Raw genomic sequence first — 21570 nt, forward strand, 5'->3', positions numbered from 1 at the left:
AGTTATATCTTGGCCATGTTGCTATGGGCACAGTTCGTAACCCCGCCCCCCTCCCACAGCTAAACACAGAAATCGTTGATTGTGTATAAACACTAATGCGACCATTTAAGTGGGAGAAAGACCTGATAACTTTACATTACTAACTAACAAAATCATCGGGGCTTCGCGCCTCATAATTACTTATCCAGGAATTTACTTTTACAGACTGCACATGAACATGTGTTTCGTCACCTCTGTCCAGTTTCCTGTCTACGTTTAGCATTGGGAGGAAAGACTAGATCTTGTTTTATGTAGTACATTTAAATACAGTTTCGTTTTAGTCAGTAGTGTACTTGTACCGGAAAGGGATACTAGCAGTGCCTATATTAACACCTCACCTGGGTGACTATTAACATATTATATATAAATGTAAAGGTATATTCACCAAAATACTTGGATGTGGATGTGAAATTCCAGAACGAATTCATTGGTTTTGAAAAGTTGGTGTTGATATAAATAATTTGACCCCTCTGGGCTACATATATAAATATTTAAATCTAGATTGTATTTACACATGTAGTGTGTAAGATTTTTGACTCTCGGACTCATTACATAACCAATGATGATATTTTTTTTATTTAGGTGTATGCTTGGGGTGACAATGATCATGGGCAACAAGGGAATGGCACAACAACTGTTAACAGGAAGCCAGCACTTGTCCATGGACTGGAGGGTTACAAGATAACCAGAGTGGCATGTGGGTCATCCCACAGCATCGCCTGGGCAACACTGACCTGTCCACCCCCCACCACACATGAACCGGTTCTGTTTTCAGCCTCCAGGGATCCATTAGGAGCAACACTAATAGGTACAGCTGTTAGTATACAAAGCTGTTTCTGATTTGGGTCAACATTGAAAAGCTTATTTTTGGAGCCTGGAAATCAAATCAAGATTGAGTTATTTATTTGATAAGTGTGTTGCGCAGTACTCAAGAATACTTCACTTGTATGACGACAGCCAGCATTGTGGTGGGAGGTAACTGAAGTCGTGGAGAAACCCACGACCATCCACAGGTTGCTGACTTCCTCTGTGGCCCTTAGTGGGAAGGACTGCCTAAATCAAGATTGACAAATGTGCCATACTTTCAACTAAGCTTTGTGATGAGGTTTTATTTGTTGACTGAAGTCTGAAATTGCTTGGGGAATCCTGTCATCTGACTGCATACTTGTTGAATATCTGTTTCACTGAAATTCTATTTTGGAAATTGTATCCTCGTTTGCAGTAAAAAAACAGTTGAGAAACTAAAGAAGGCAGCTGAAACTGAGGTGTTGCTGTTTTATTGGCTGTGGAAAGCAACTGCAACCTTCTCAAACTTCAAAGGGCACTCTGTGTGACTGGATGCTAATTTGACCATAGCTGCTGTGATACAGGTCCCTCAGTCTTAGGTGTCTTACTTGTTGATTATATCGTTGTACAGGTCTAAAGGAGAGCCCAGCCGATGAAGGCACCAATGCCCCATTACCTGTGCCCCAGTCAAAGACCACCCAGAGGCCGTCACTGGCCAGAGTAATCCTGTCCCTGGACTCTAACATGGCCAAACAACAGGCCCTGTCTCATGTCCTTACTGCTCTACAGATCATGTATGCCAGGTAAGGCCAAACCTTTACTGCTATAGCTCTGGATGAATGCCCCATTCATATGGCCACAGTTTTATCCATACCAAATGTGAACCAGTTTTAAAGAGCAGTCGGTTGTGAAAATGCTTGTGTTCTCATGACTGTGTGGTCCTTCCAGTGTTAAGCCAGTTTAGAATTTGTCATTTCACGCTGCCAGATTGTATCCAGCTCAGTATAAACATCCAAAGTGGTAGGTTAGGCAGGTAGGTAGGTGGTAAGTGTTGATGTATGCTTTTCTAACTATGCTGATTGGCCTTTGTTTTTTCCTCCCCCGCCCCCAGAGGAGCAGTTGTAGGGTCCCTGATGAAGGAGAACCAGATCACGTCCCTACACCTGGAGCCCAAGGTCCCCATGGCTATGGCTGCCACGGTCTCCACCATCACCAATGGGAGCAGCATCACCGATGACGCCACACCTGTTGCTAACATCCTCGAGCCCGTGGACACTACAGACATCTCCGTATCCATGCATGAGTCCACTCATTCCACAGATGTAAGGCTTTCTCATAGTGAACAAATTTGGATGAGTCATCTGAATTTTGTGTGCTTATTAACTAAATACTCTGCCTATAACTCTTCACTCAAAATTGGTCCAAAGATGAGTCATTTGTTGCCATCTGCAAAAGGACAAAATAAAACCCCGGGATATATCGACCATATTTAGGACAGAAATAGCTGAATTTGATAAAGCGTCAGTGAAAGCATTCATTTTTTCCTCAGAAAAGATGGACTGGACAAGAATTACTTGGTACATTCATTAGTTGGGTTATATATATTTATATTTAGGGTCAACAAAATTTTTTGTAGCTTTTTAAAAATGTCAACAAATGGTGGTGTAATGAATAATTATAGGCAAAATGTGTTAATATTATTTAATATTACATTATTTCGCTTGTAAAAGGTTTTGGTATAAATTTACATAGATTATTTGTTTCTTTCTCTCTCTCTCAGCAATTTTTCACCCACGGCGACTTGGCCTCATCATTTGCCAGCATGCACAGTTTAGCAGCCAAGGTTTCGCCGGCAACCAGCATCATCGCAGAGACGTTCACCTCCCCTGATGAGGTCACCAGCACCATGGAGACGGAACCGCACAACCAGCCGCTGGGCCTGGACGAGTTCACGTCAAACATCACCCCTGACGACGCGCGGGTCCTGGTTGACCTGCTCAAACTGGCCGTGGCCATGCGGGCTGGGGAGAAAGGGAGAGAAGTCATCTCTGAGGTGTTGATCGCACTGGCAAGAGCTAATTCACAGGTATACTGTAGTGTGATTAAACTTTTCAAACTTTTGTTGAGGATGGCTGTTTTGGATTTGTTTTTACGTCTGCCCTTTTCTTGAACAGGTTAATTTGAACCTTGTAAACAGAGTAATGCACTCAGACTACAAGCCAGGTTATATGCTTGCTAAACATACATATGTAAACATACATAAACATACATGAACATGTACCTTGAATTATAACTCGTCACAAAACAGACAGATCAGAAAAGTATATAGTTCTGTATTTTAGATTGCTTTCCATTAGTTGTGATATTCTGATAGTTTCAGACCTCAATCTTAATGAATTTGGAATTAGTAGCTTTTGGGTATATACCCTGTGACAAAATAATAAAATGCTATGAACCGTTGACTGGTTAGCTTACTGAAGGGTTATCATGTATAAGTGATGACCTGTGTTTTCAGGTTGCTGAGCTGTTACTGGAGCTGTGTGTAACAGAACTGGAGGATGTGGCAGCTGATACGGAGTCTGGCAGAAACACAGCTCAGCCAGTCATACAAGAGAGTCCTCACCCTTACACAGATGACACTTCTCTGGCAGCTCATGTCAAAATACCAGGTAGCTTTGACGTCCTGCATACATGTACACTGGTTTCCCTCATTATTCTTGATCATCTTCCAGCCATTACTTTCACAAAAAATATGTTCTTAATTCAGTTTTTCATAGCTTTTCTTCTATATCATGATGCATTGTGGTGTCCTGGACAACATATTTGTGAAAAAAGTTACATGTACAAGAAATTTGATGGAAGAAATTTCTTGAGAATATAGCTCCAGGTCCTCAGTGCCATGCACTATCGTACCCTTACCAGGATTGAAGCATCCCATTACCATCCTACAGGATTTTTGAGTATGGCGGTAAACACAAAAAGAAATCATGTATTACCCTTTTTTGAACTAAATGTATTATCGTAAATTTTGTGTTGAAATACTGACTGAATAAGAATGAACATTAAAAGTGTACATTTATTTTGTAATATAATTCAGGAGCTGAGGGACTGCGTGTTGAGTTTGATCGTCAGTGTTCCACAGAGCGCAGACATGACCCGCTCACCATCATGGACAGTGCTGGGAGGACTGTGTCTGTCAGATCTGGTCGGTTAACCTTAGCCTTTGCTAATTTGAGTCTCATATTTTAATGCTGAAAAATGTCTGTGACCGCCCTTAGTTTTGAACCAGGAACAACAAATTATACCTTCTTATTTGTTATGTTGGCTTGGTAACATATTTGTGAAAAGACCATTTCACAAGATTTTTGCATTGTGTGAGAAGCTCTGCTTTTACCTGTGTGTTCTGTTGGTTTGTAAAGATGACTTGACATGTGATTAAATTTGACTTACCAAGTAATAAAATAGTTACACTGAGATTTACACTGAGTTTGTTGTATCAGGTCGCGAATGGTCGGACTGGTCTCAGGAGCTGCGCATCTCTGGGGACGAACTCCGGTGGAAGTTCACAAGCGATGGTTCCGTCAATGGCTGGGGCTGGCGCTTCACAGTATATCCCATCATGCCTGCGGCTGCCCCCATGGACATGCTTTCTGACCGGCGTGTCCTGTCACGACCTTCCATTGACCTTGTCACCTGTCTGCTAGAACTCAAACTGGACATCACATCTGACCGCAACATCGTACCCCGTCTGGCAGCTGCTCTGGCCGCATGTGCACAACTTAGCTCTCTAGGTGAGAATCCTTTTACAAATAACTTAAATAGACAACCTCTCTTGTTGAGCCTGGTTCATTCCTGGGTTAGACTATATCCAAAGCTTTAAAATGGACAGCTCTGCACTATGAGGTTGCTGCACCAAGAAGGCATTGCCTTATGCTGGAATGGACCAGGGTATTTAGGTTAGGGTGCTTGCCTTTCAATTGCTTGACCATATGAGAGTTGGGTTCAGTACTATTCTCAAACATTACAACATTCTGGATCCCCCCATGCTTTCATCGTTTTAGGGGCCATGGTAGCAAGGAAAAAGGTTGACTGTGCTGTGTTGTGTGCAGGTGAAGGAACAGGCATACTGTTATTTATTTATTTATTTATTTGATTGGTGTTTCATGCTGTACCCAAGAATGTTTCACTTGTATGACGGCGGCCACCATTATGGAGGAAGCTGGGCAGAGCCGGTTTGGGGGAAACCCCACGACCATCTGCAGGTTGCTGACAGACCTGTCATCTTACGGCCGGAGATGAAGCCAGCATGAGCTGGACTTAAAATCACAGTGACTGCATTAGTGAGAGGCTCCTGGGTCATTGCACCCTGCTGGCGTGCTAACCCCCTTGGCCACAGAGGCCCCAGCATACTGTTAAAGACAAGTTGTGATGTCAGGTGTTGTAACCCAGACTAGCAATAAGTAAGGATATTGAATTCTCCAAACCAAGCTCATTTGAGAAATCTACCATTTAAGCCTGATAAAATAATTCATCGCATAAGCAGACATTCATAATTGTTGTATATACGTGTACTTGCACAAGGTATGTAATTTTATTTTCCAGGAGCTTGTCAGAGAATGTGGGCATTACAGAAGCTTAGGAAGCTGATGGCTGCTAACTATGGCCCAGCCATCAATGTGAACGCCCTGCTGGCCAGCCCCTCCGTGGAAAGTCCTGACTCTGAGATACCTAAGCCCTACTCCAGTGTGAGTAGTAAACTCAGTAGATTGTGATAGATGTGAAGTTTAGCACAGGTGTGCTATATATACCTGGCATGTCATGATAAATAACAAAGTATTTGATGAAGACAATACAGGTGTAAACAAGTATATAGATGTAAATGAAGTGATAGGATTTGACTGTTTATACGTGCAGTCCGATGATAAAACATCAGTCATTCTTTTAAGTCACTCATTGTAAAAAGCCACAAGCCTAAGAAGGCATATTTCCTCACTAATGGATCACATTTGAGATGTTGTGTGACAGCGAGCTTTATAATTTCCAGGCAATTTCTCACCAAACGCTGAAAGGATATGCTGAAAAGATCATCAGTGTACAAATAAATCTTCATGCTATCCAAGATATACCAATACTACCCTGCCTACAAATAAAAGTCAGATTTGAGGATGCTCACAGTAACTGATATGTTTCCCGCCTGTTTCAGTCTATGAGTGGCACAGCCCTTGCCTCGTTAGTGAAGGGACTACCTGAGGCTCTACAGAGACAGTACGAGTATGAGGACCCCATAGTCCGCAGCGGTAAACACCTGATGCACAGTCCCTTCTTCAAGGTAAGCCATGTGACACTCCAGCAATGTAGGCTGGTGCCTGGCTGAAATGGATCTGATGACCTACAGACTGAATTACTGGTCCAGTGATTGCTATGGTTAAATTATTTATTTATTTTTTATTTGATTGGTGTTTTATGTCGTACTCAAGAATATTTCACTTGTACGACGGCTTACATGTATGGTGGGAAGAAACAAAGCACGCAGGAAACCCATGACCATCCTCAGGTTGCTGCAACACCTTCCAACATGCAGGTCCAACATTCTTAGCATCAGTTGAAGTGGTTTATACCATAATGCCACTGTTTTGCATACACAGGACCATATTGTAACTGTTATCATACACAGGACCATATGGTGACTGTTACCATACACAGGACCATATTGTGACTGTTACCATATGCAGGACCGTATTGTGACTGTTACCATACACAGGACTATATTGTGACTGTTATCATACACAGGACCATATTGTGACTGTTATCATACACAGGACCATATTGTAACTGTTATCATACACAGGACCATATTGTGACTGTTACCATACACAGGACCATATTGTGACTGTTATCATACACAGGACCATATTGTAACTGTTATCATACACAGGACTATATTGTGACTGTTACCATACACAGGACCATATTGTGACTGTTATCATACACAGGACCATATTGTGACTGTTATCATACACAGGACCATGTTGTGACTGTTATCATACACAGGACCATATTGTAACTATTATTATATACAGGGCCATATTGTAAATGTTACCATACACAGGACCATATTGTGACTGTTATCATACACAGGACCATGTTTTGCGACTGTTGTCATTTCCCTTCTTGTTTTCAGGTACTTGTGGCCCTGGCCTGTGACTTAGGCCTGGACATGTTGCAGTGCTGCAGTGAAGCTCACAAGTGGGCATGGTTCCGCCGCTACTGCATGGCTGCCCGAGTGGCAGCTGCAATTGTACGGCGCAGCCTGCTGCCCACAGGATTCTGTGAAGAGGTAATGAAGAAAGCACAGGACATCTCGGCTGACGGTGAAGAGTTGTCACGTGACCACGAAAACCAGGACATATTCCACCGCGAGCATGACGAGCAGCTGCTCATGTGGCTCAATAGGTACTGTCAGTTTACTTTATGTATGTTTGATTAGTGTGGCAAAAACCTATAAATAGTCGTGGGTTCTGCCCACGTTCTTCCCACCATTCATCATTCATCCCGTCGCTGTTGTACGGGTGTAAAACAGCATCAAAGTGTAAATTTTGTCTACAAAATTATTGAGCGGCAGATAATTTTTCACTGTCAAATGACAAAAACAAGGAAAACCTCCCACAAAAGAAACACGAGATATTTGTCCACTTTTAAGGGAGAAGAAGAATGAGCATCTCTCATGAACTCACTCGTTAATCATTACTTTACAAGAAGTTTGCCACGTTGGTCTCAAAAAGACCATATTTTACTTCAGTTTCATGTATGGTGTTAGTCTTTCACAAATTTTTCACAAACGAAGAACTATATTTTCCGTCGTCAACTATCCAAAGCCAGTGTGGAAGCCTACCAATGGTCAGCCACGTATATGTGATCAGTCACAGTGGACGGATCACTGACTGCGGGTGATTGTTTGTCCCGGAGCTTTCGGCGGGCACTTCACAAACTCTCTGAAAGACCTCTAGGATCGCGCTAATCTCCTGCCTGGTTTTGACTTTTAGTCTCAGCTGTACTGTATATAATAACGTCAGAAATGGCTATGCTTTGTTGTATGCTTACTGTTAGACTATTCACTGCAGTGGAATCCATCTTAACTGCTGAATCAATGTCATAACCTGGGTTAATCTATATTTATCATACTCTATATTAATCCTCAGGAAACCTGATGATTGGACATTGTCCTGGGGTGGGAGTGGTCAGATCTGGGGGTGGGGCCACAACCACCGTGGACAACTGGGTGGAGTGGAGGGGGCAAAAGTCAAACTTCCCATCAGCTGTGAAGGGCTAGCAGGACTGAGGCCAGTACAGCTGATTGGTGGAGAGCAGACCCTGTTTTCTGTGATAGCTGATGGAAAGGTGAGAGTCCAGGCTGAAGCCATATAAACATTGGACAGCTTGCCCTGTATTCTTGTTTGAATTCTGTCCTAAGACCCACATTTCTCTAAACATAACTATTTACTTGTATTTACTCCAAAAATTCGTTCCCAAAAAGAGCATTTTTAGAAGCAAATAAATTTCACGAAAATTTACGTTTTACATACTTTCGATCAGCCTGCCATCAAAAATATCTCAAAGTATCTCTTTAAGATCAGTAGAACTGACAGAAATCAGGCAAAATGAGTGACAGTGTGTGATATAGTAGTGAATGAATTTTTGGGTCAAATACCTTTGTTGAATGTAGTGAACATCTGATAGGTTTTCTGTCTCTCTCCCTCAAATCACTTGGGATCATAATAGTGCCCTGCTGTGAGTAAAGATCAGTTGAAGGATAATGAATTGCTAGAAGTGTGCTAGTAGTAAGCTAGTGGCATGGAAATGATAAATTTTTTAGCATGTCTGTAAACCACAGTGAAATTAAGCAATCAAATTATAAAATGACGTATTCGTGCTGTACTTGCCAGTTTTTTCAGCCATTGTTACTATCACATATTATACTCTTCACCAATGGAACTCTACAGTGCTTACATTTAGTGAACTTTTCCTGTTCTGTGTGTATTTCAGGTGTATGCCACAGGGTATGGCGCTGGGGGCAGGCTGGGCATAGGTGGCACAGAGTCTGTGGCCATGCCCACTCTTCTGGAGTCCATACAACATGTGTTCATTAAGAAGGTGGCAGTGAACTCTGGCGGTAAACACTGCCTGGCGCTGTCTGCAGAAGGGGAGGTGTTCTCCTGGGGCGAGGGAGAGGATGGCAAACTTGGACATGGGAACAGAAGGTAAGACTTCCTTACACACAGCTACATGTAGATGTACGTGTCTAGCCATTTACTTCCAACTCCTGCATGAGAGCGGGCTGTGACTGAGTTAATACATGGAAGCATTAGTAGGAATTGCTCAATGGTTGTGGATTTTCTCTGGGCTTTGCCCCATTTCTTACCACCATAATGATGGTCGCCGTCCAAAAAGTGAAATATTCCTAAATAAGGAATCGTTCAGACGAGCAGTATGTGCCATGGCTTTTGTTTTATGTTCACGTACGAGAAGACATTAGTAAAACCGACAGTTCTGTAGATCAGCTCACAGACATCGACTTGGCATTCTGCCAGCATCTATTATTTAACGCTACATTTCACGCCTACAGAGGCTTCATGGTTTGCTATATTCACACATATAACTTATACCTTGCTTCAGATTTTCTGGTGTTGGGTTGCTTTCGGGCTAAGTTGCTGTAACATGCTCACTTTTCTTCTTGCATTTGACCTTGAATTAAGTACAAATAACTCATGTTATGTCTGTTGTTCTGTTTAGTCCATGTGACCGTCCCCGTGTGATAGAGTCCTTGCGGGGTAAGGAGGTGATAGACGTGGCTGCAGGTGGTGCCCACAGTGCCTGTATCACAGCCAACTGGGAGCTCTACACTTGGGGGAAAGGTCGCTATGGTCGCCTGGGTCACGGGGATAGTGAGGACCAGCCCAAACCTAAACTGGTGAGTATCACACCGTCCCTCAAGGGTGTCCCTAGACAGTACCAAGTCTTAAACTGGTGAGTATCACGCCCTCAAGGGTATCCCTTGACAGTGCTGGGTTTGTTCAGTTTTAATGTCATTTGATACATACAAGAAAGATTACAACTGTGCTGTCACAAAAATGCACACCACGGTCAAGCACACCATCCCCAACAACACCCACCTCCCGTAGTGCACCTAATAACAGTATATAAAAATATCTCAGTAACTCAGTTGATTTGTATAAATCTGTTCTTCCCCAAGGCCTTTACAAACAAAAACAAAACAATACATTGAATCAGTTACACAGTGATAAGGGACAAATACAATGGCTGCCCTTGCAACTGTCACAACCAAAAGGTGGTACAGCGGGTAGTGGGAGATAGTGGAGCAAATAACATCCTTGGAGTCGGTTACAGGAGTGGGAGAATGGGTGTAATTCATCGATTGTCTTCTGTTATAAATTGTAGCTATAATCTGTAAATTGACACAAAATATTGAAAAATCCCATAAATCTCAAGTTTAGTTTTATCAACAGGTTCAGTTCTGCTCTTGATGATATTCCAATGGATTGTTCAACAAGTTCATCTTCCTGTTCTTCTTGTGAGGCTCTAAACTGTACCACAAGTTAAGTTTTATACTGGGTGATACTTATGTCATCTTGCTGTTGTTGTAAACTTCTAGTTTGATCCACATGTTACTGTTTTAGATGTTTCTTCAGCATACTTATGCCATGTTGTTGTTGTTGGGATCACAGGTAGAAGCCCTGAAGGGTTACCGTGTGGTGGATGTCGCCTGTGGGAGTGGGGACGCCCAGACACTGTGTATTACAGCAGATGACAAGGTCTGGTCCTGGGGAGATGGGGACTATGGGAAACTAGGTGAGAATGGGAACACCTGTTAATCTTATAAGATTATCAATAAAGTGCTTAGAACAGCCTCTACATGCATGATACTTTGATCATGCCTTATTTGTGGCATATTGAGTGAGGAAGGAAACACCTTTCATATTGCATCCTTATTAAACTGCTTGCTTGTTTATTCACTAAAGCACCCAATTCAAAATGTGAAGCTGTCACCAAACATACACCAATATTTGCCTTTTCTTTTGTTATGTGATCTGTACAGTGTAAAACACTGGACTTCTTTTTCAAGAATATAAGTGGAAATGCATGTCTTTTGAGATGCCTTGATTGCATCTGTTTGTTTATTCATACTAATAGGTCGAGGAGGCAGTGACGGCTGTAAGGTGCCCATGAAGGTGGACTCCCTGCAGGGTCTTGGAGTGGTGAAGGTTGAGTGTGGCTCACAGTTCTCGGTGGCCCTGACCCGCTCAGGCGCAGTCTACACCTGGTCAGTAGAATGCATACTGTTTACTCATTCTTCCTTAAATCTCCTACTCTTCCATCCTAAATTCCAGAAAAAGCAAATTTCAGCCTTTGCATGAAGTCATTGCTCACTGTACAATGTTTGGGAAGGTACAGTATTTAATTCACACATGTTTTATTTTGTGTTTTATGGGGCATGCCGACATTAAAAAATTAAATTTCCCACCAATTAGATGATTTTACAGTTTTATATTTGTTCCCTCATCCACCATCAAAAAATGATTCATTCTTTGCATAAGACAAAAATTTAAGTTGATGTTGATTTTGTTAGATCAGATTGCTTTATTCTTGTTGTTTCATTTGTTTCATTCCTGTTGTGTGGTGGTATTTGTAGGGGAAAGGGAGACTACCATCGCCTTGGTCACGGAACTGATGACCATGTACGGAGGCCAAGAAGAGTGTCAGCACTTCAGGGGAAGAAGATCATAGATGTGGCCTGTGGCTCCCTTCACTGTGTGGCCTGTACAGATACAGGTAAGATTTTCAGTATTAAAGCGATTAAAGTTCACTGAAATTCTCTAAGAATTTGAATGTGAGAGGCAAATTTATTGTTATACTTGGCTGAAGATGTTTTACGGATTTTTGTAGAACACTTGTGTACTCCTCTGATTACAGGTGAGGTGTTTACCTGGGGAGATAATGACGAGGGGCAGTTGGGAGACGGGACCACCAATGCCATACAGAAACCGCGACTCGTTGCTGCCCTCCAAGGTTAGCATCTCTACCATTTCTGTTTAGGCACTGCAGTGTAATGTTGATGTGAAGACCTGTTTTATAGTCCTGTAATACGGGTTTATCAACCTTCAGAGATTCCCCTTGCCTTCTGGTTGATTTATTTTTGGCGTTTTAAGCCACATTAACAAAAAACTTTGACATGCAGAACATCATCCCCTCTTTCCTTTTCTCTCCCCTCTGTCATACTCTCCCATCTCTCCCATCTCTCCTATCTCTCCTCTAAGTACATAAGGAAAGCCACAGTGAAACTAGCAGGAACTAGATCCAAAGTACGGTCACCTTGATACACATACACTGGCCTGAACTATAAAAGGCAGAATAGATGGCTTTGTTTTCTGATTGATGAGTCTGTTAGATTGTATAGTTTCATACTAGATACGATGCTTGTATTACAGTTTATAAGCTTGTACTATTTGAGTAATCCCTCATATTCTGTGTCCTCCTTAGGTAAGAAAATAAACCGTGTGGCCTGTGGCTCAGCCCACAGCCTGGCCTGGTCCACCAACAAGCCAGTGAGTGCAGGCAAGCTGCCAGGCTCGGTGCCCATGGAGTACAATCACCTGCAGATGGTGCAGATCACAGTGCTTAGGAACCGCCTGGTGCTGCTTCACCACTTCTCTGACCTCTTCTGCCCATCCACATGCATGTTTGACCTCCAGGACTCGACCAGTGACACGGACCGTGGGGACGGCAGTATGACCGGGCTTGATGCCCTCAGAGGGGTACTTGTTTCATCTGCCAAGGTAAGGGGAATAACCCTGGTGCACACACCACATGTATTCAACTCCTTGCTTAAAACAAAACATGTGTTAGTTCATAGTAGGTGCTTGGTGAACTTGAAGATAGCTTGATTCATGGAGAAGTTTGTGGTGTATGAGGGTAATAGTGTTGTGTTCAGATTCTGTGTTTGGGGGATTACAACGCTGCTTCACAGTACCTTGTGGCAACCACATAGTGTTGTATATCTTCACTTGTGAAGTACCACACAGTAGGGCCGATACCATTCTGCTCAGTGTAAAACAGCACATGCGTTTGTGTATGGGGAAACACTGATAAGAAAGAACAGGTATAAGCTCATTCAGGAACATTCAACATCCTGTTGAGTTTTTTCATAAATGCTTAAGAGAATAATATATACATGTATTTATGTATGTACATTTCTTCATCCAGTGTTTTGGATATATTGCACCCATTGGTGATGGCTTCTTTTCACTCTTTATTTTATTTTACCTGTATCTTCTAAATGGTGGACTAATAATATCTGGTTTATGCGTTATCCAGGAGACGGCCTTCAGAAAGGTTGTCCAGGCAACCATGATCAGAGACAGACAACATGGACCTGTGGTGGAACTGAACAGGATACAGGTAAAGAGCTTGAACACTGCTTTACTGGTGGAGGAAAAGTTTAATAAGCACGCTCATTTGATTTTACCATGAAGTGTCACTAAAGTCAAAAAGCTTACGTACATTTTGTTTTTTTTTTGCTAACAATATATAGTAAGATGCGAAATTGATCCATTTAAAAATTGCATTTTCATTTTTAATGTCAAGAAAGCTGTTACACCATACAGTATGTTTCCTCCCACCATAATGCTGGCCACCGGCGTATACTGTAAATGCCTTTTTATTCCCGTGGTACTAACATTCGCAGATTTCGCACCAAACACATTTCAGCGAAAATAGGTGCCATCGAATATAAAACCCATGTAAGTAATTTATTAATGTAGCATGCGTTACACTTATAAATTCGTTAATAAGCCCTACATTTCTAATACACAAACACGTTATTTAGAAATACCTAATTAGAATGTATTCCGGCTTTCACAAATCCAGCTTAATTGATCGCCAGTTAATCGTGCTTTCTTTTAAGGAGGCTTAGCTCCCTCTAAGTATCACCACACTGTTGTTGTTTTTTGTTGATTTATTGCTGAGGTTAGAGACATACAAATCAATAAATTGTACTGTGCATGTGTATGTGATACGATATACATACTGTGAGAAAGGCTATTTTTTTATCAACTGTACTTGCCTTCCAGTAAGCTCACCTTTCCGACGCGCCTGATACATCTCTCAGGGTTTCCACCCTTCAAACTTCCTTTTCATGATGATGATTTCTGAGAAATTTACTCAAATCTGTCACAGTTCACTCAAAGTTTCACTCACTCTGCTGATGCATGAGAATTATATAGTGGAATTTATTTATGTCACATTTAATATTTGTCGTCTCCCAGAGTGAGTGGCACGAATATTTGCTCTTACAGCAGGTAAGAGCTTCATCTTATAAAGATTAACAGTCTTCAAAAGATTAAAAGCTTAGGAGGATTAACTTCATTTGTCTGATCAAGTTACTGTATTGTATAGCACTTACAGATATAAAAATGTTTAAATGATAACATTGTTACTGGAATACTTGAGTAGTTTTATTACTTGACGTTTCTGTAATGAAGTTGGATTTTCGTTTATCATTTGTCCAAAAATTCTGTCAAGATCTGTGAAAGTTGATTCCCGCAAATGTGTCTTGTTACCAAATCCGCGAAAGATTATACCCGCGAATAAAAAGGCATTTGCACTAAGTGAAATATTCTTGAGTATGGCGTAAAACTCCAATCAGATAAACAAATAGATAAATAAATAGTATTCCAGAGAAAAGTCTGAAGGCTTAAAGCATCTGTGGTAGTTACATCTCAAGTAGTTACAGCCCTGTGCTAACTTCTTGTTTGCGTCTACCTCAGGTAAAGCGTTCTCGTGGTAGAGGTGGACTGGCGGGGCCTGACGGGATCAAGACCGTGTTTGGTCAGATGTCCACCAAGATTGGGGTGTTTGGGGCGGATGTTCTTATGTTGCCTCACAGAGTGTGGAAGGTCAAGTTTGTAGGTGAGCAAGCCTCATTGAATCCCTACAGTACTACGATATCATTTGTGTTTCAGCTGTATTCAGAAACTGTGACACGTATTTCCCACCTGTGTTGTGCTGCAGTGATAGTGAGGCCATTTATGTTGTACATCACATTTCTGATTCATTGGAAATAACACTCTCATTTAACATTTATCTGCATTAAATTGGTCCTATTTTGATTCTGTTGATAAGAAAAAATGTACGTTGCAAACTGAGCTTGTAACCCACCTCCTTTAGATCAGCCAGGTAAAGCCCTTTGTTCTTTGTTCTTGTCACAGGTGAGAGTGTGGATGACTGTGGAGGTGGATACAGTGAGTCCATTGCGGAGATGTGTGATGAGTTACAGAATGGCTCTCTCCCTTTGCTGATCGTTACCCCGAATGGCCGTGATGAGTCGGGCGCTAACAGGGACTGCTTCCTACTTAACCCCATGCTGAAGAGCCCACAACAACAGAGCATGTTCAGATTTCTGGGTAGGCTGACATAGCTTCAGGGCAATGTCCTTAAGGGAGCCTCTGTGGCAGAGCGGGTTTAGAAAGCCAGAATGGCACATTGACTCAGGAGCGTCTTACGAGTGCGGCCCTTGTGAGTTCAAGTCCAGCTCATGCGGGCTTCCTCTCCAAGTGTACTTGAGATGGTCTGTCAGCAACCTGCGGATGGCCATGGGTTTCCCCTGGTTTCCCCTACCACCATTATGCTGGGCACTATCCTATAAGTGAAATATTCTTGAGTATGACATGAATCATCAATCAGATAAATAAAATAAATGAGTCAAGCCCCTCTAAGTCATTTCTGACTATTTGACATGCCATTTTTATTACTGAACTTATTTTGGGTCCACAGAAAGTGAAATTCTGACCACTTCATAAATGCTGTCTTAAGTATGTGTACCTTCAGTAAAGCATTGTGATGAAGTTTAGATTTTGACATTAAATTAGAAATGGCTTTTTGGATTTAGCCTACTTACGGGCCCAGTTGTTCGAAACTGTGTTAAGATTTAATACCAGATTTAATTGAAACCAAGTCTTTAATTTTGTACTTAGCACAAAAATAATTGTGTAACGGTATATTAAATATGAACTAAATCTGCCGCTGATATACTTTGATTTTGGAGAACTGCATTGGCTGCTGAACTTGGTTAAAATCTTAAAGGCAAAGAAAACACTAAAATGAAATGTATGTCAGATGACGGACCATTAAAAACTGTCTGAGAAAATAGATGGATTTATTTTTGTAGAATTTTTCCAACCGAGTAAAATGGTTTTAAACATCAGATTCTACCGGTGGTCTGTAGTGAACCAGAAGTTATCAGTGACTTCACATCCGTATTTTTGGCTTGAAATAGATCATTTCAAGGTCCATTCGGTGGATGTATTTATAAATCTACATGTATTTGCATTTTTATAAAAGAAATGTATGAGTCTGTGGGTGTTAAGTGACAAAAACTTGATGTGATATCACTGGTCCCAGTACAGTTAGATAAAGCCACCGTAGAATTCATCCTTTAAAATGCATTTTTTAGGTTGAAAATTATTTTTAAAATAAATCGAACTATTATTGTGGACAGTGTTTGATGACCTTTGATCTGATATATACTTCACGTTATTGTTTTCTTTGCCTTTAAATATAAAAAAAGAACTTAATACCAGTATGATCTAATACCCTGTCAAACAACTAAGCCCAGAACTGTAGGTTATTGTGAGATAGTAAGTGTTGGTTTCAAGCTTATATGTATTAGCAGGCTAGTGTACATACAATGTTGATAGATACGATGGAATAATAACGTGTTTCCAGATAGTTGACTTGGTGTTCCATCAGATACTTGCCAAAGACTGGTGGTTTATTTCTGGAATTCCAGTTCCCCATTGTTTAGAGTATATTTTAATCTTTTGTTGTTAGGTATGATGTTTGGCATTGCCATCAGAACTGGAAGCCCTCTCAGCCTTAACATGGCTGAGCCAGTATGGAAGCAGCTGGCTGGGATGGCCTTGTCTATCTCAGATCTCACAGAGGTCGACAAGGACTTTGTGCCAGGTATGTTTTGCAGTTCTTGTGCATATTGCTAGCAGTATAGTGTATACAGTAGCCACACTGATTTGCATTTGACATCACCTTGGAAGTATCCATGTGTACTGATAGAGAATATGAATAGCTATAACTAAAAAATATTATAACTGTAAGTTCATAACTAGTCTACTGACTTTAGCATTGAACATTTATATAACAGTTATATTTCATGAATCCTTTAAAGTAACAACTCAGTGAGGCAGCACTTTGAATACGTCGCTATTAGTTCTGATCTTCTATGGAGATCACAATGTGAACAAAAAAATTAAAGCTCACTTGAGTATGGTCTCGGGAGATTGGAGTGTGACTTCTAGTCAGTTTCAGGAGCCCTTGCCTACTCTTTTGGCTAAAACATTGGTTTCACTTTCAGCCCCAATGAGCTCACACATTCTAATTCAGCTGTCACTTTAAGTCAGGAGGTTTACCAGATACTCGGCATTTTAGTTTCCTTCATCCCCCCGCCCCCCACCCGCCCCCAAAAGGCATTAAACCATTATCAAATAAATAAACTGTATTGAGCCGTGAAGGGGAGTACAGTTTATGGTATCACAAGTGTCTAGATTAACCTGTGTTGTTGTTGTTACTGTCCAGGCTTGATGTGTATTAAGGAGATGGATGACCTGTCATTGAGGTCAGCAGACATGCCCTTCAGCGTACCTAGTTCAGCAGGACAGGAGGTGCAGCTCAGCTCTAAGTACTGTCGAATCACCCCTGAGAACAAGGCAGAGTACATCCGCCTGGCCATGGAGTATAGGTGAGGGTCTAGCATGTGGCAGTATTCCCCTTAATGCAGACAAACGGGCATAGTCAGCTAAACAGGTTGCAAATATGCAAAACATGGCTGCCTTGATGACTGTTTCTTTTCATTGGCATGTTTACGGGACAGATGTCCAATTCTGAGAATCTTATTTTAGAACAAAGGATAGGAAAATATTTATCATCATCATCAGACAGATCACTCATTTATTTGTGTTCATTTATATAGAATGAAATAAAAATGGTTTCTGGTAGAAGTACAGTATTTTTTCAAACAGGACTATGTTCTCTCTTCCTGAGATTAGTAGTGATGGCTGTTTGTTTGATGACTGTTTGACTCATTTTCTGAACATTTCACTGTTTTAGACTGCACGAGTTTGATGAGCAGGTCCAGTGGGTGAGAGAAGGAATGGCCAAAATCATCCCTGTGCCTCTTCTCTCTCTCTTCACTGGTTACGAGCTGGAAACAATGGTGAGTGTGTGATTGATCTGTAGCAGCAAGTTCATTTACCTACTCTATTTACACAAAATTACTATAAAATCGTGCATCTGTGAAAAAAAAATTTATGAAATAGTGTTCCACTTGAGAAATCTGAAATGTACATGTAGGTAACTATACTGCAAATATATCCTTTTGACACTTTTACAAAGAAAGAAATAAAGGCCGACTCAAAAAGCTGAGCATTGGTTTACATGGTTATGGGCTAACCCTGTTGTTGTTGTCATTGTCCAGGTTTGTGGCAGTCCGGACATTCCTCTGAACCTGCTGAAATCCGTGGCAACATACAAGGGGATCGATGCCACAGCGTCTCTGATTCAGTGGTTCTGGGAAGTGATGGAGGAGTTTAGCACGACCGAGCGCTCACTCTTTCTGCGCTTTGTCTGGGGACGCACACGCTTACCCCGCACAATTGCAGACTTTAGGGGCAGGGATTTTGTCCTACAGGTATGCATTATTGACCATATTCTTGTGTCTGATTTGCGGTTTTCTCAAAAAGCTGTAAGCCTTACACTGTTCTTATTTTGACCATGCAGTTATTCTCTAGTTCAAGTGTTCAGTTTTAGAATATATTAAAGCATTGTATATGTAATATTCTGTTTGTCTTGTCTCTGCGCTTATCCTGTCAGAGAACCTATCCTAGTCAGAAGATTTGTAGGCTGCCCAGCTATTGTATTTATATGTCATATGTCGGAATGTTTGTCAGTAAGTTGCCGAAATCTGGTGGTTTTCCCCCTGCACTCAACTTTCCTTTTCCATCATATAAGAAAAAATTTCTGTAATATAGTGTAAAACAACAAATAAATAAGTGATCAAATAAACCAATATGAATGTTGCTGTTGTTGTCAGGTGCTGGACAAGTACAACCCACCTGACCACTTTCTGCCGGAGAGCTACACCTGCTTCTTCCTGCTCAAAATGCCGCGCTATTCCTGTAAGGAGGTTCTCCGGGAGAAACTCAAATATGCCATCCACTTCTGCAAGTCCATCGACACGGACGACTACGCGCGAGTGGCGCTGACAGGTGACGGTCTTGACCCGGAATCTCCGGATGGCAGCGAGGATTCTGATTACCCAGACATTTGCGAGTCAGAAGGGGAGGTTATGGACTCGGACGGAATATGAATTCTGTCACTATTCAGCTGTTTTGAAATTCATCAGGCTTTAGTAGGAAGTAATATCAAAATCTAGTCTTTACACAGAAGTAAAGCGGGCGGAATTTTGTCAGTGAGCTGACTTCAAGCGACGTTTTCCAAGTCCTGTGACAGTTTTCTTTGTCCCAATATTTGTGCCATTTTACATGTCTGTGGCATTAATCAGCTTGCCATGCAATGCCATTTCCCCTGCACATGTAGCTTTCAGACTGTTGTGATATGTTGCTAGGGTTGCCTAGACATCTGCTTGTAGTTTCATAGCAGCATACAGCTTAATCTTTATTTCTTTGTTTTTTTTTAAATGGGCATAAGCACTTTTAACCCATAACTTACACTTATCTGAAATCGCACATTCAGTATTTGTTACTTTGTTGTTTGTTTGGATTAATATCAAGAGTTGTTTGATGAGAGATAACAAGATTTGTTGTGTTTGTACGTGCAAACAGCCGAGGAGCAGGTCTCTCAAATGATGTAAATATTAGTTCAGTTCATCGTCTCCACTTTTTACAAGCTGTAATAAATTCTTTGATCATTGACTTAAACATATTGTATTTTCCAGAGTATGAATTTTCCAAACGGAATCATTTTATTTCTTGAGTTGGACTGAGGCGTCAGTGTGTTGGTTTTAATGAACTCTGTATCAAACACTGTAAAGTTTCACCAATGTATGTTTTAGCTGGCATGTTTCAACCTAATTTGGTGGTCACTTACAGCAAAATTTTATACATCAATCATGCTTTTCAAATAACTTACTACTTCATGGTTTATACAGCAGTAGGAAGATGTGGTGAAGTTGATGCTTTAATTAGTTTACAGTATTTGCCGACATTGATTTCAATTTTCGATAATTTCATATCCAATTGATCTCAGTCCATTATAATCTACGTCATTTTGACCTGTCAGTGTGTATGAAAATGAACTTGAACTTTTCTCAGTGTGAGATGTTGTTCAGACCTTTTCTTTAGTTAAAGCTGAAACCTCAAGCTAATCCAGATGATGCGATATATTTGACTGATAATCAATAAGGAAATAAATTCTGAAGAAATTCATTTTTTAAATTATGTTTATCATTGTGGTGGCTTTTAAATTGAAATATAAAAGGCATCAATTGAAATAAAGAAGTAAGTCTATGGGCAAGGTTATCTGGCTTGAAATAGCAGTATTATTTGCCAAAAAAATTTACTTTGAAGTTTTAGTTTGACTAATTTATCAAACATGAAGGGAGACTGTTTTCTCTCGCTAACTGCATACAGTATATGTGTGTACATATATGTATATGTTTTTTTTCTCTCTGTCATCTGCTTCTGCTAGAGTTTTCTGTTGTATTCTCAGAGGCATTTTTCTTGGTGGTTTTTATTTTAAGGTAAACTTGTAAATATTGTAAATTTATGCATCATCATCACGCGTAAGCTTAGCAGATATTTCAGCCATTTCACCTTGTATGTGTTTGTCAATTGCTGAATGCTCTGGAGCTTTCATCATCATCATTGTTCACACACTCTTTATTTATCAGATGAGCATTAGATGTGAATATCACTATCTGGCTGCCTTGTCAAAGCCGGATAGCTTAAATATTGGACACAGTATTGTCACAATTCTCACACATTGAGTTGCAGAATCTGTGCTATATTTGATATAGATGTATATGATGGTTACATGTGTCAATGCTAAGCCTTTGTGTGTTGCATTGTTTAAGATGTGTGAAAATTAAATAAACGGTGTGGTCAAACACCCAGTCATTACAGTGGCAGCAGTATTTTGTTAGCCTCTTCTACCAGGCTACATGTATAAGTATGCAATGGGTTGTTAAGCTAAGGGGAATTTCGAGAAGTCTGCTGTAGTTAGAGGTAAAAACAGTCCAGATATATCAAGTGACTTGTGAAAACTGTTCGGCAACCTTCGTTGACATTAATTTACTGATTGCCTGTTTCACCAGGTCCAAATGACACCTCTTTCTGTTCCTCAACTTTTTTCTCTCATCTAAATTACTTTTTTTTGTGAAGCCCATGTTATAGTAAATGTGATCAAAATAAGTTGGCTTTGATAATATTTTTGACTGGTTAGAGGAGCAGGACTTTTTTTACCTTCAAGGATAGCTGTGAACGCAAAACTCACCTATTCCATGGCTGAAGTGGGGAGCAGACAGTAAAACCCAGTTGTCTACCAGCCTTGGTCAGGGAATTTTTAGATTTATAGTTTGTTGTGACATCAAGTGGCCAATAGCCCTCATGGGTTTAATTTGAGCAGTCCTTTCATGGAAGAGCG

At 40.9% G+C, this 21570-nt stretch overlaps 1 protein-coding gene across 1 annotated transcript in view; it reads left to right on the forward strand.

Annotated features, from left to right (window-relative positions):
* Positions 1–21049, forward strand: part of LOC135474060 (E3 ubiquitin-protein ligase HERC2-like) — an 86359-nt gene extending 65310 nt beyond the window's left edge. Inside the window, 26 exon segments of the mRNA XM_064754059.1 lie at positions 622–847; positions 1457–1628; positions 1937–2147; positions 2606–2911; positions 3341–3494; positions 3923–4030; positions 4326–4616; positions 5428–5570; positions 6029–6154; positions 7007–7278; positions 8025–8223; positions 8869–9083; positions 9616–9793; positions 10569–10692; positions 11035–11164; positions 11534–11673; positions 11815–11910; positions 12382–12677; positions 13216–13299; positions 14667–14808; positions 15108–15302; positions 16729–16863; positions 17488–17650; positions 18019–18124; positions 18386–18598; positions 19001–21049. Of these exon segments, the coding sequence (XP_064610129.1) occupies positions 622–847; positions 1457–1628; positions 1937–2147; positions 2606–2911; positions 3341–3494; positions 3923–4030; positions 4326–4616; positions 5428–5570; positions 6029–6154; positions 7007–7278; positions 8025–8223; positions 8869–9083; positions 9616–9793; positions 10569–10692; positions 11035–11164; positions 11534–11673; positions 11815–11910; positions 12382–12677; positions 13216–13299; positions 14667–14808; positions 15108–15302; positions 16729–16863; positions 17488–17650; positions 18019–18124; positions 18386–18598; positions 19001–19276 (4701 nt within the window). The 3' untranslated portion in view covers positions 19277–21049.
* Positions 21050–21570: the final 521 nt, after the last annotated feature.

This window comes from Liolophura sinensis, chromosome 8 (genome assembly GCF_032854445.1).
Source record: "Liolophura sinensis isolate JHLJ2023 chromosome 8, CUHK_Ljap_v2, whole genome shotgun sequence".
Lineage (NCBI taxonomy): Eukaryota > Metazoa > Mollusca > Polyplacophora > Chitonida > Chitonidae > Liolophura > Liolophura sinensis.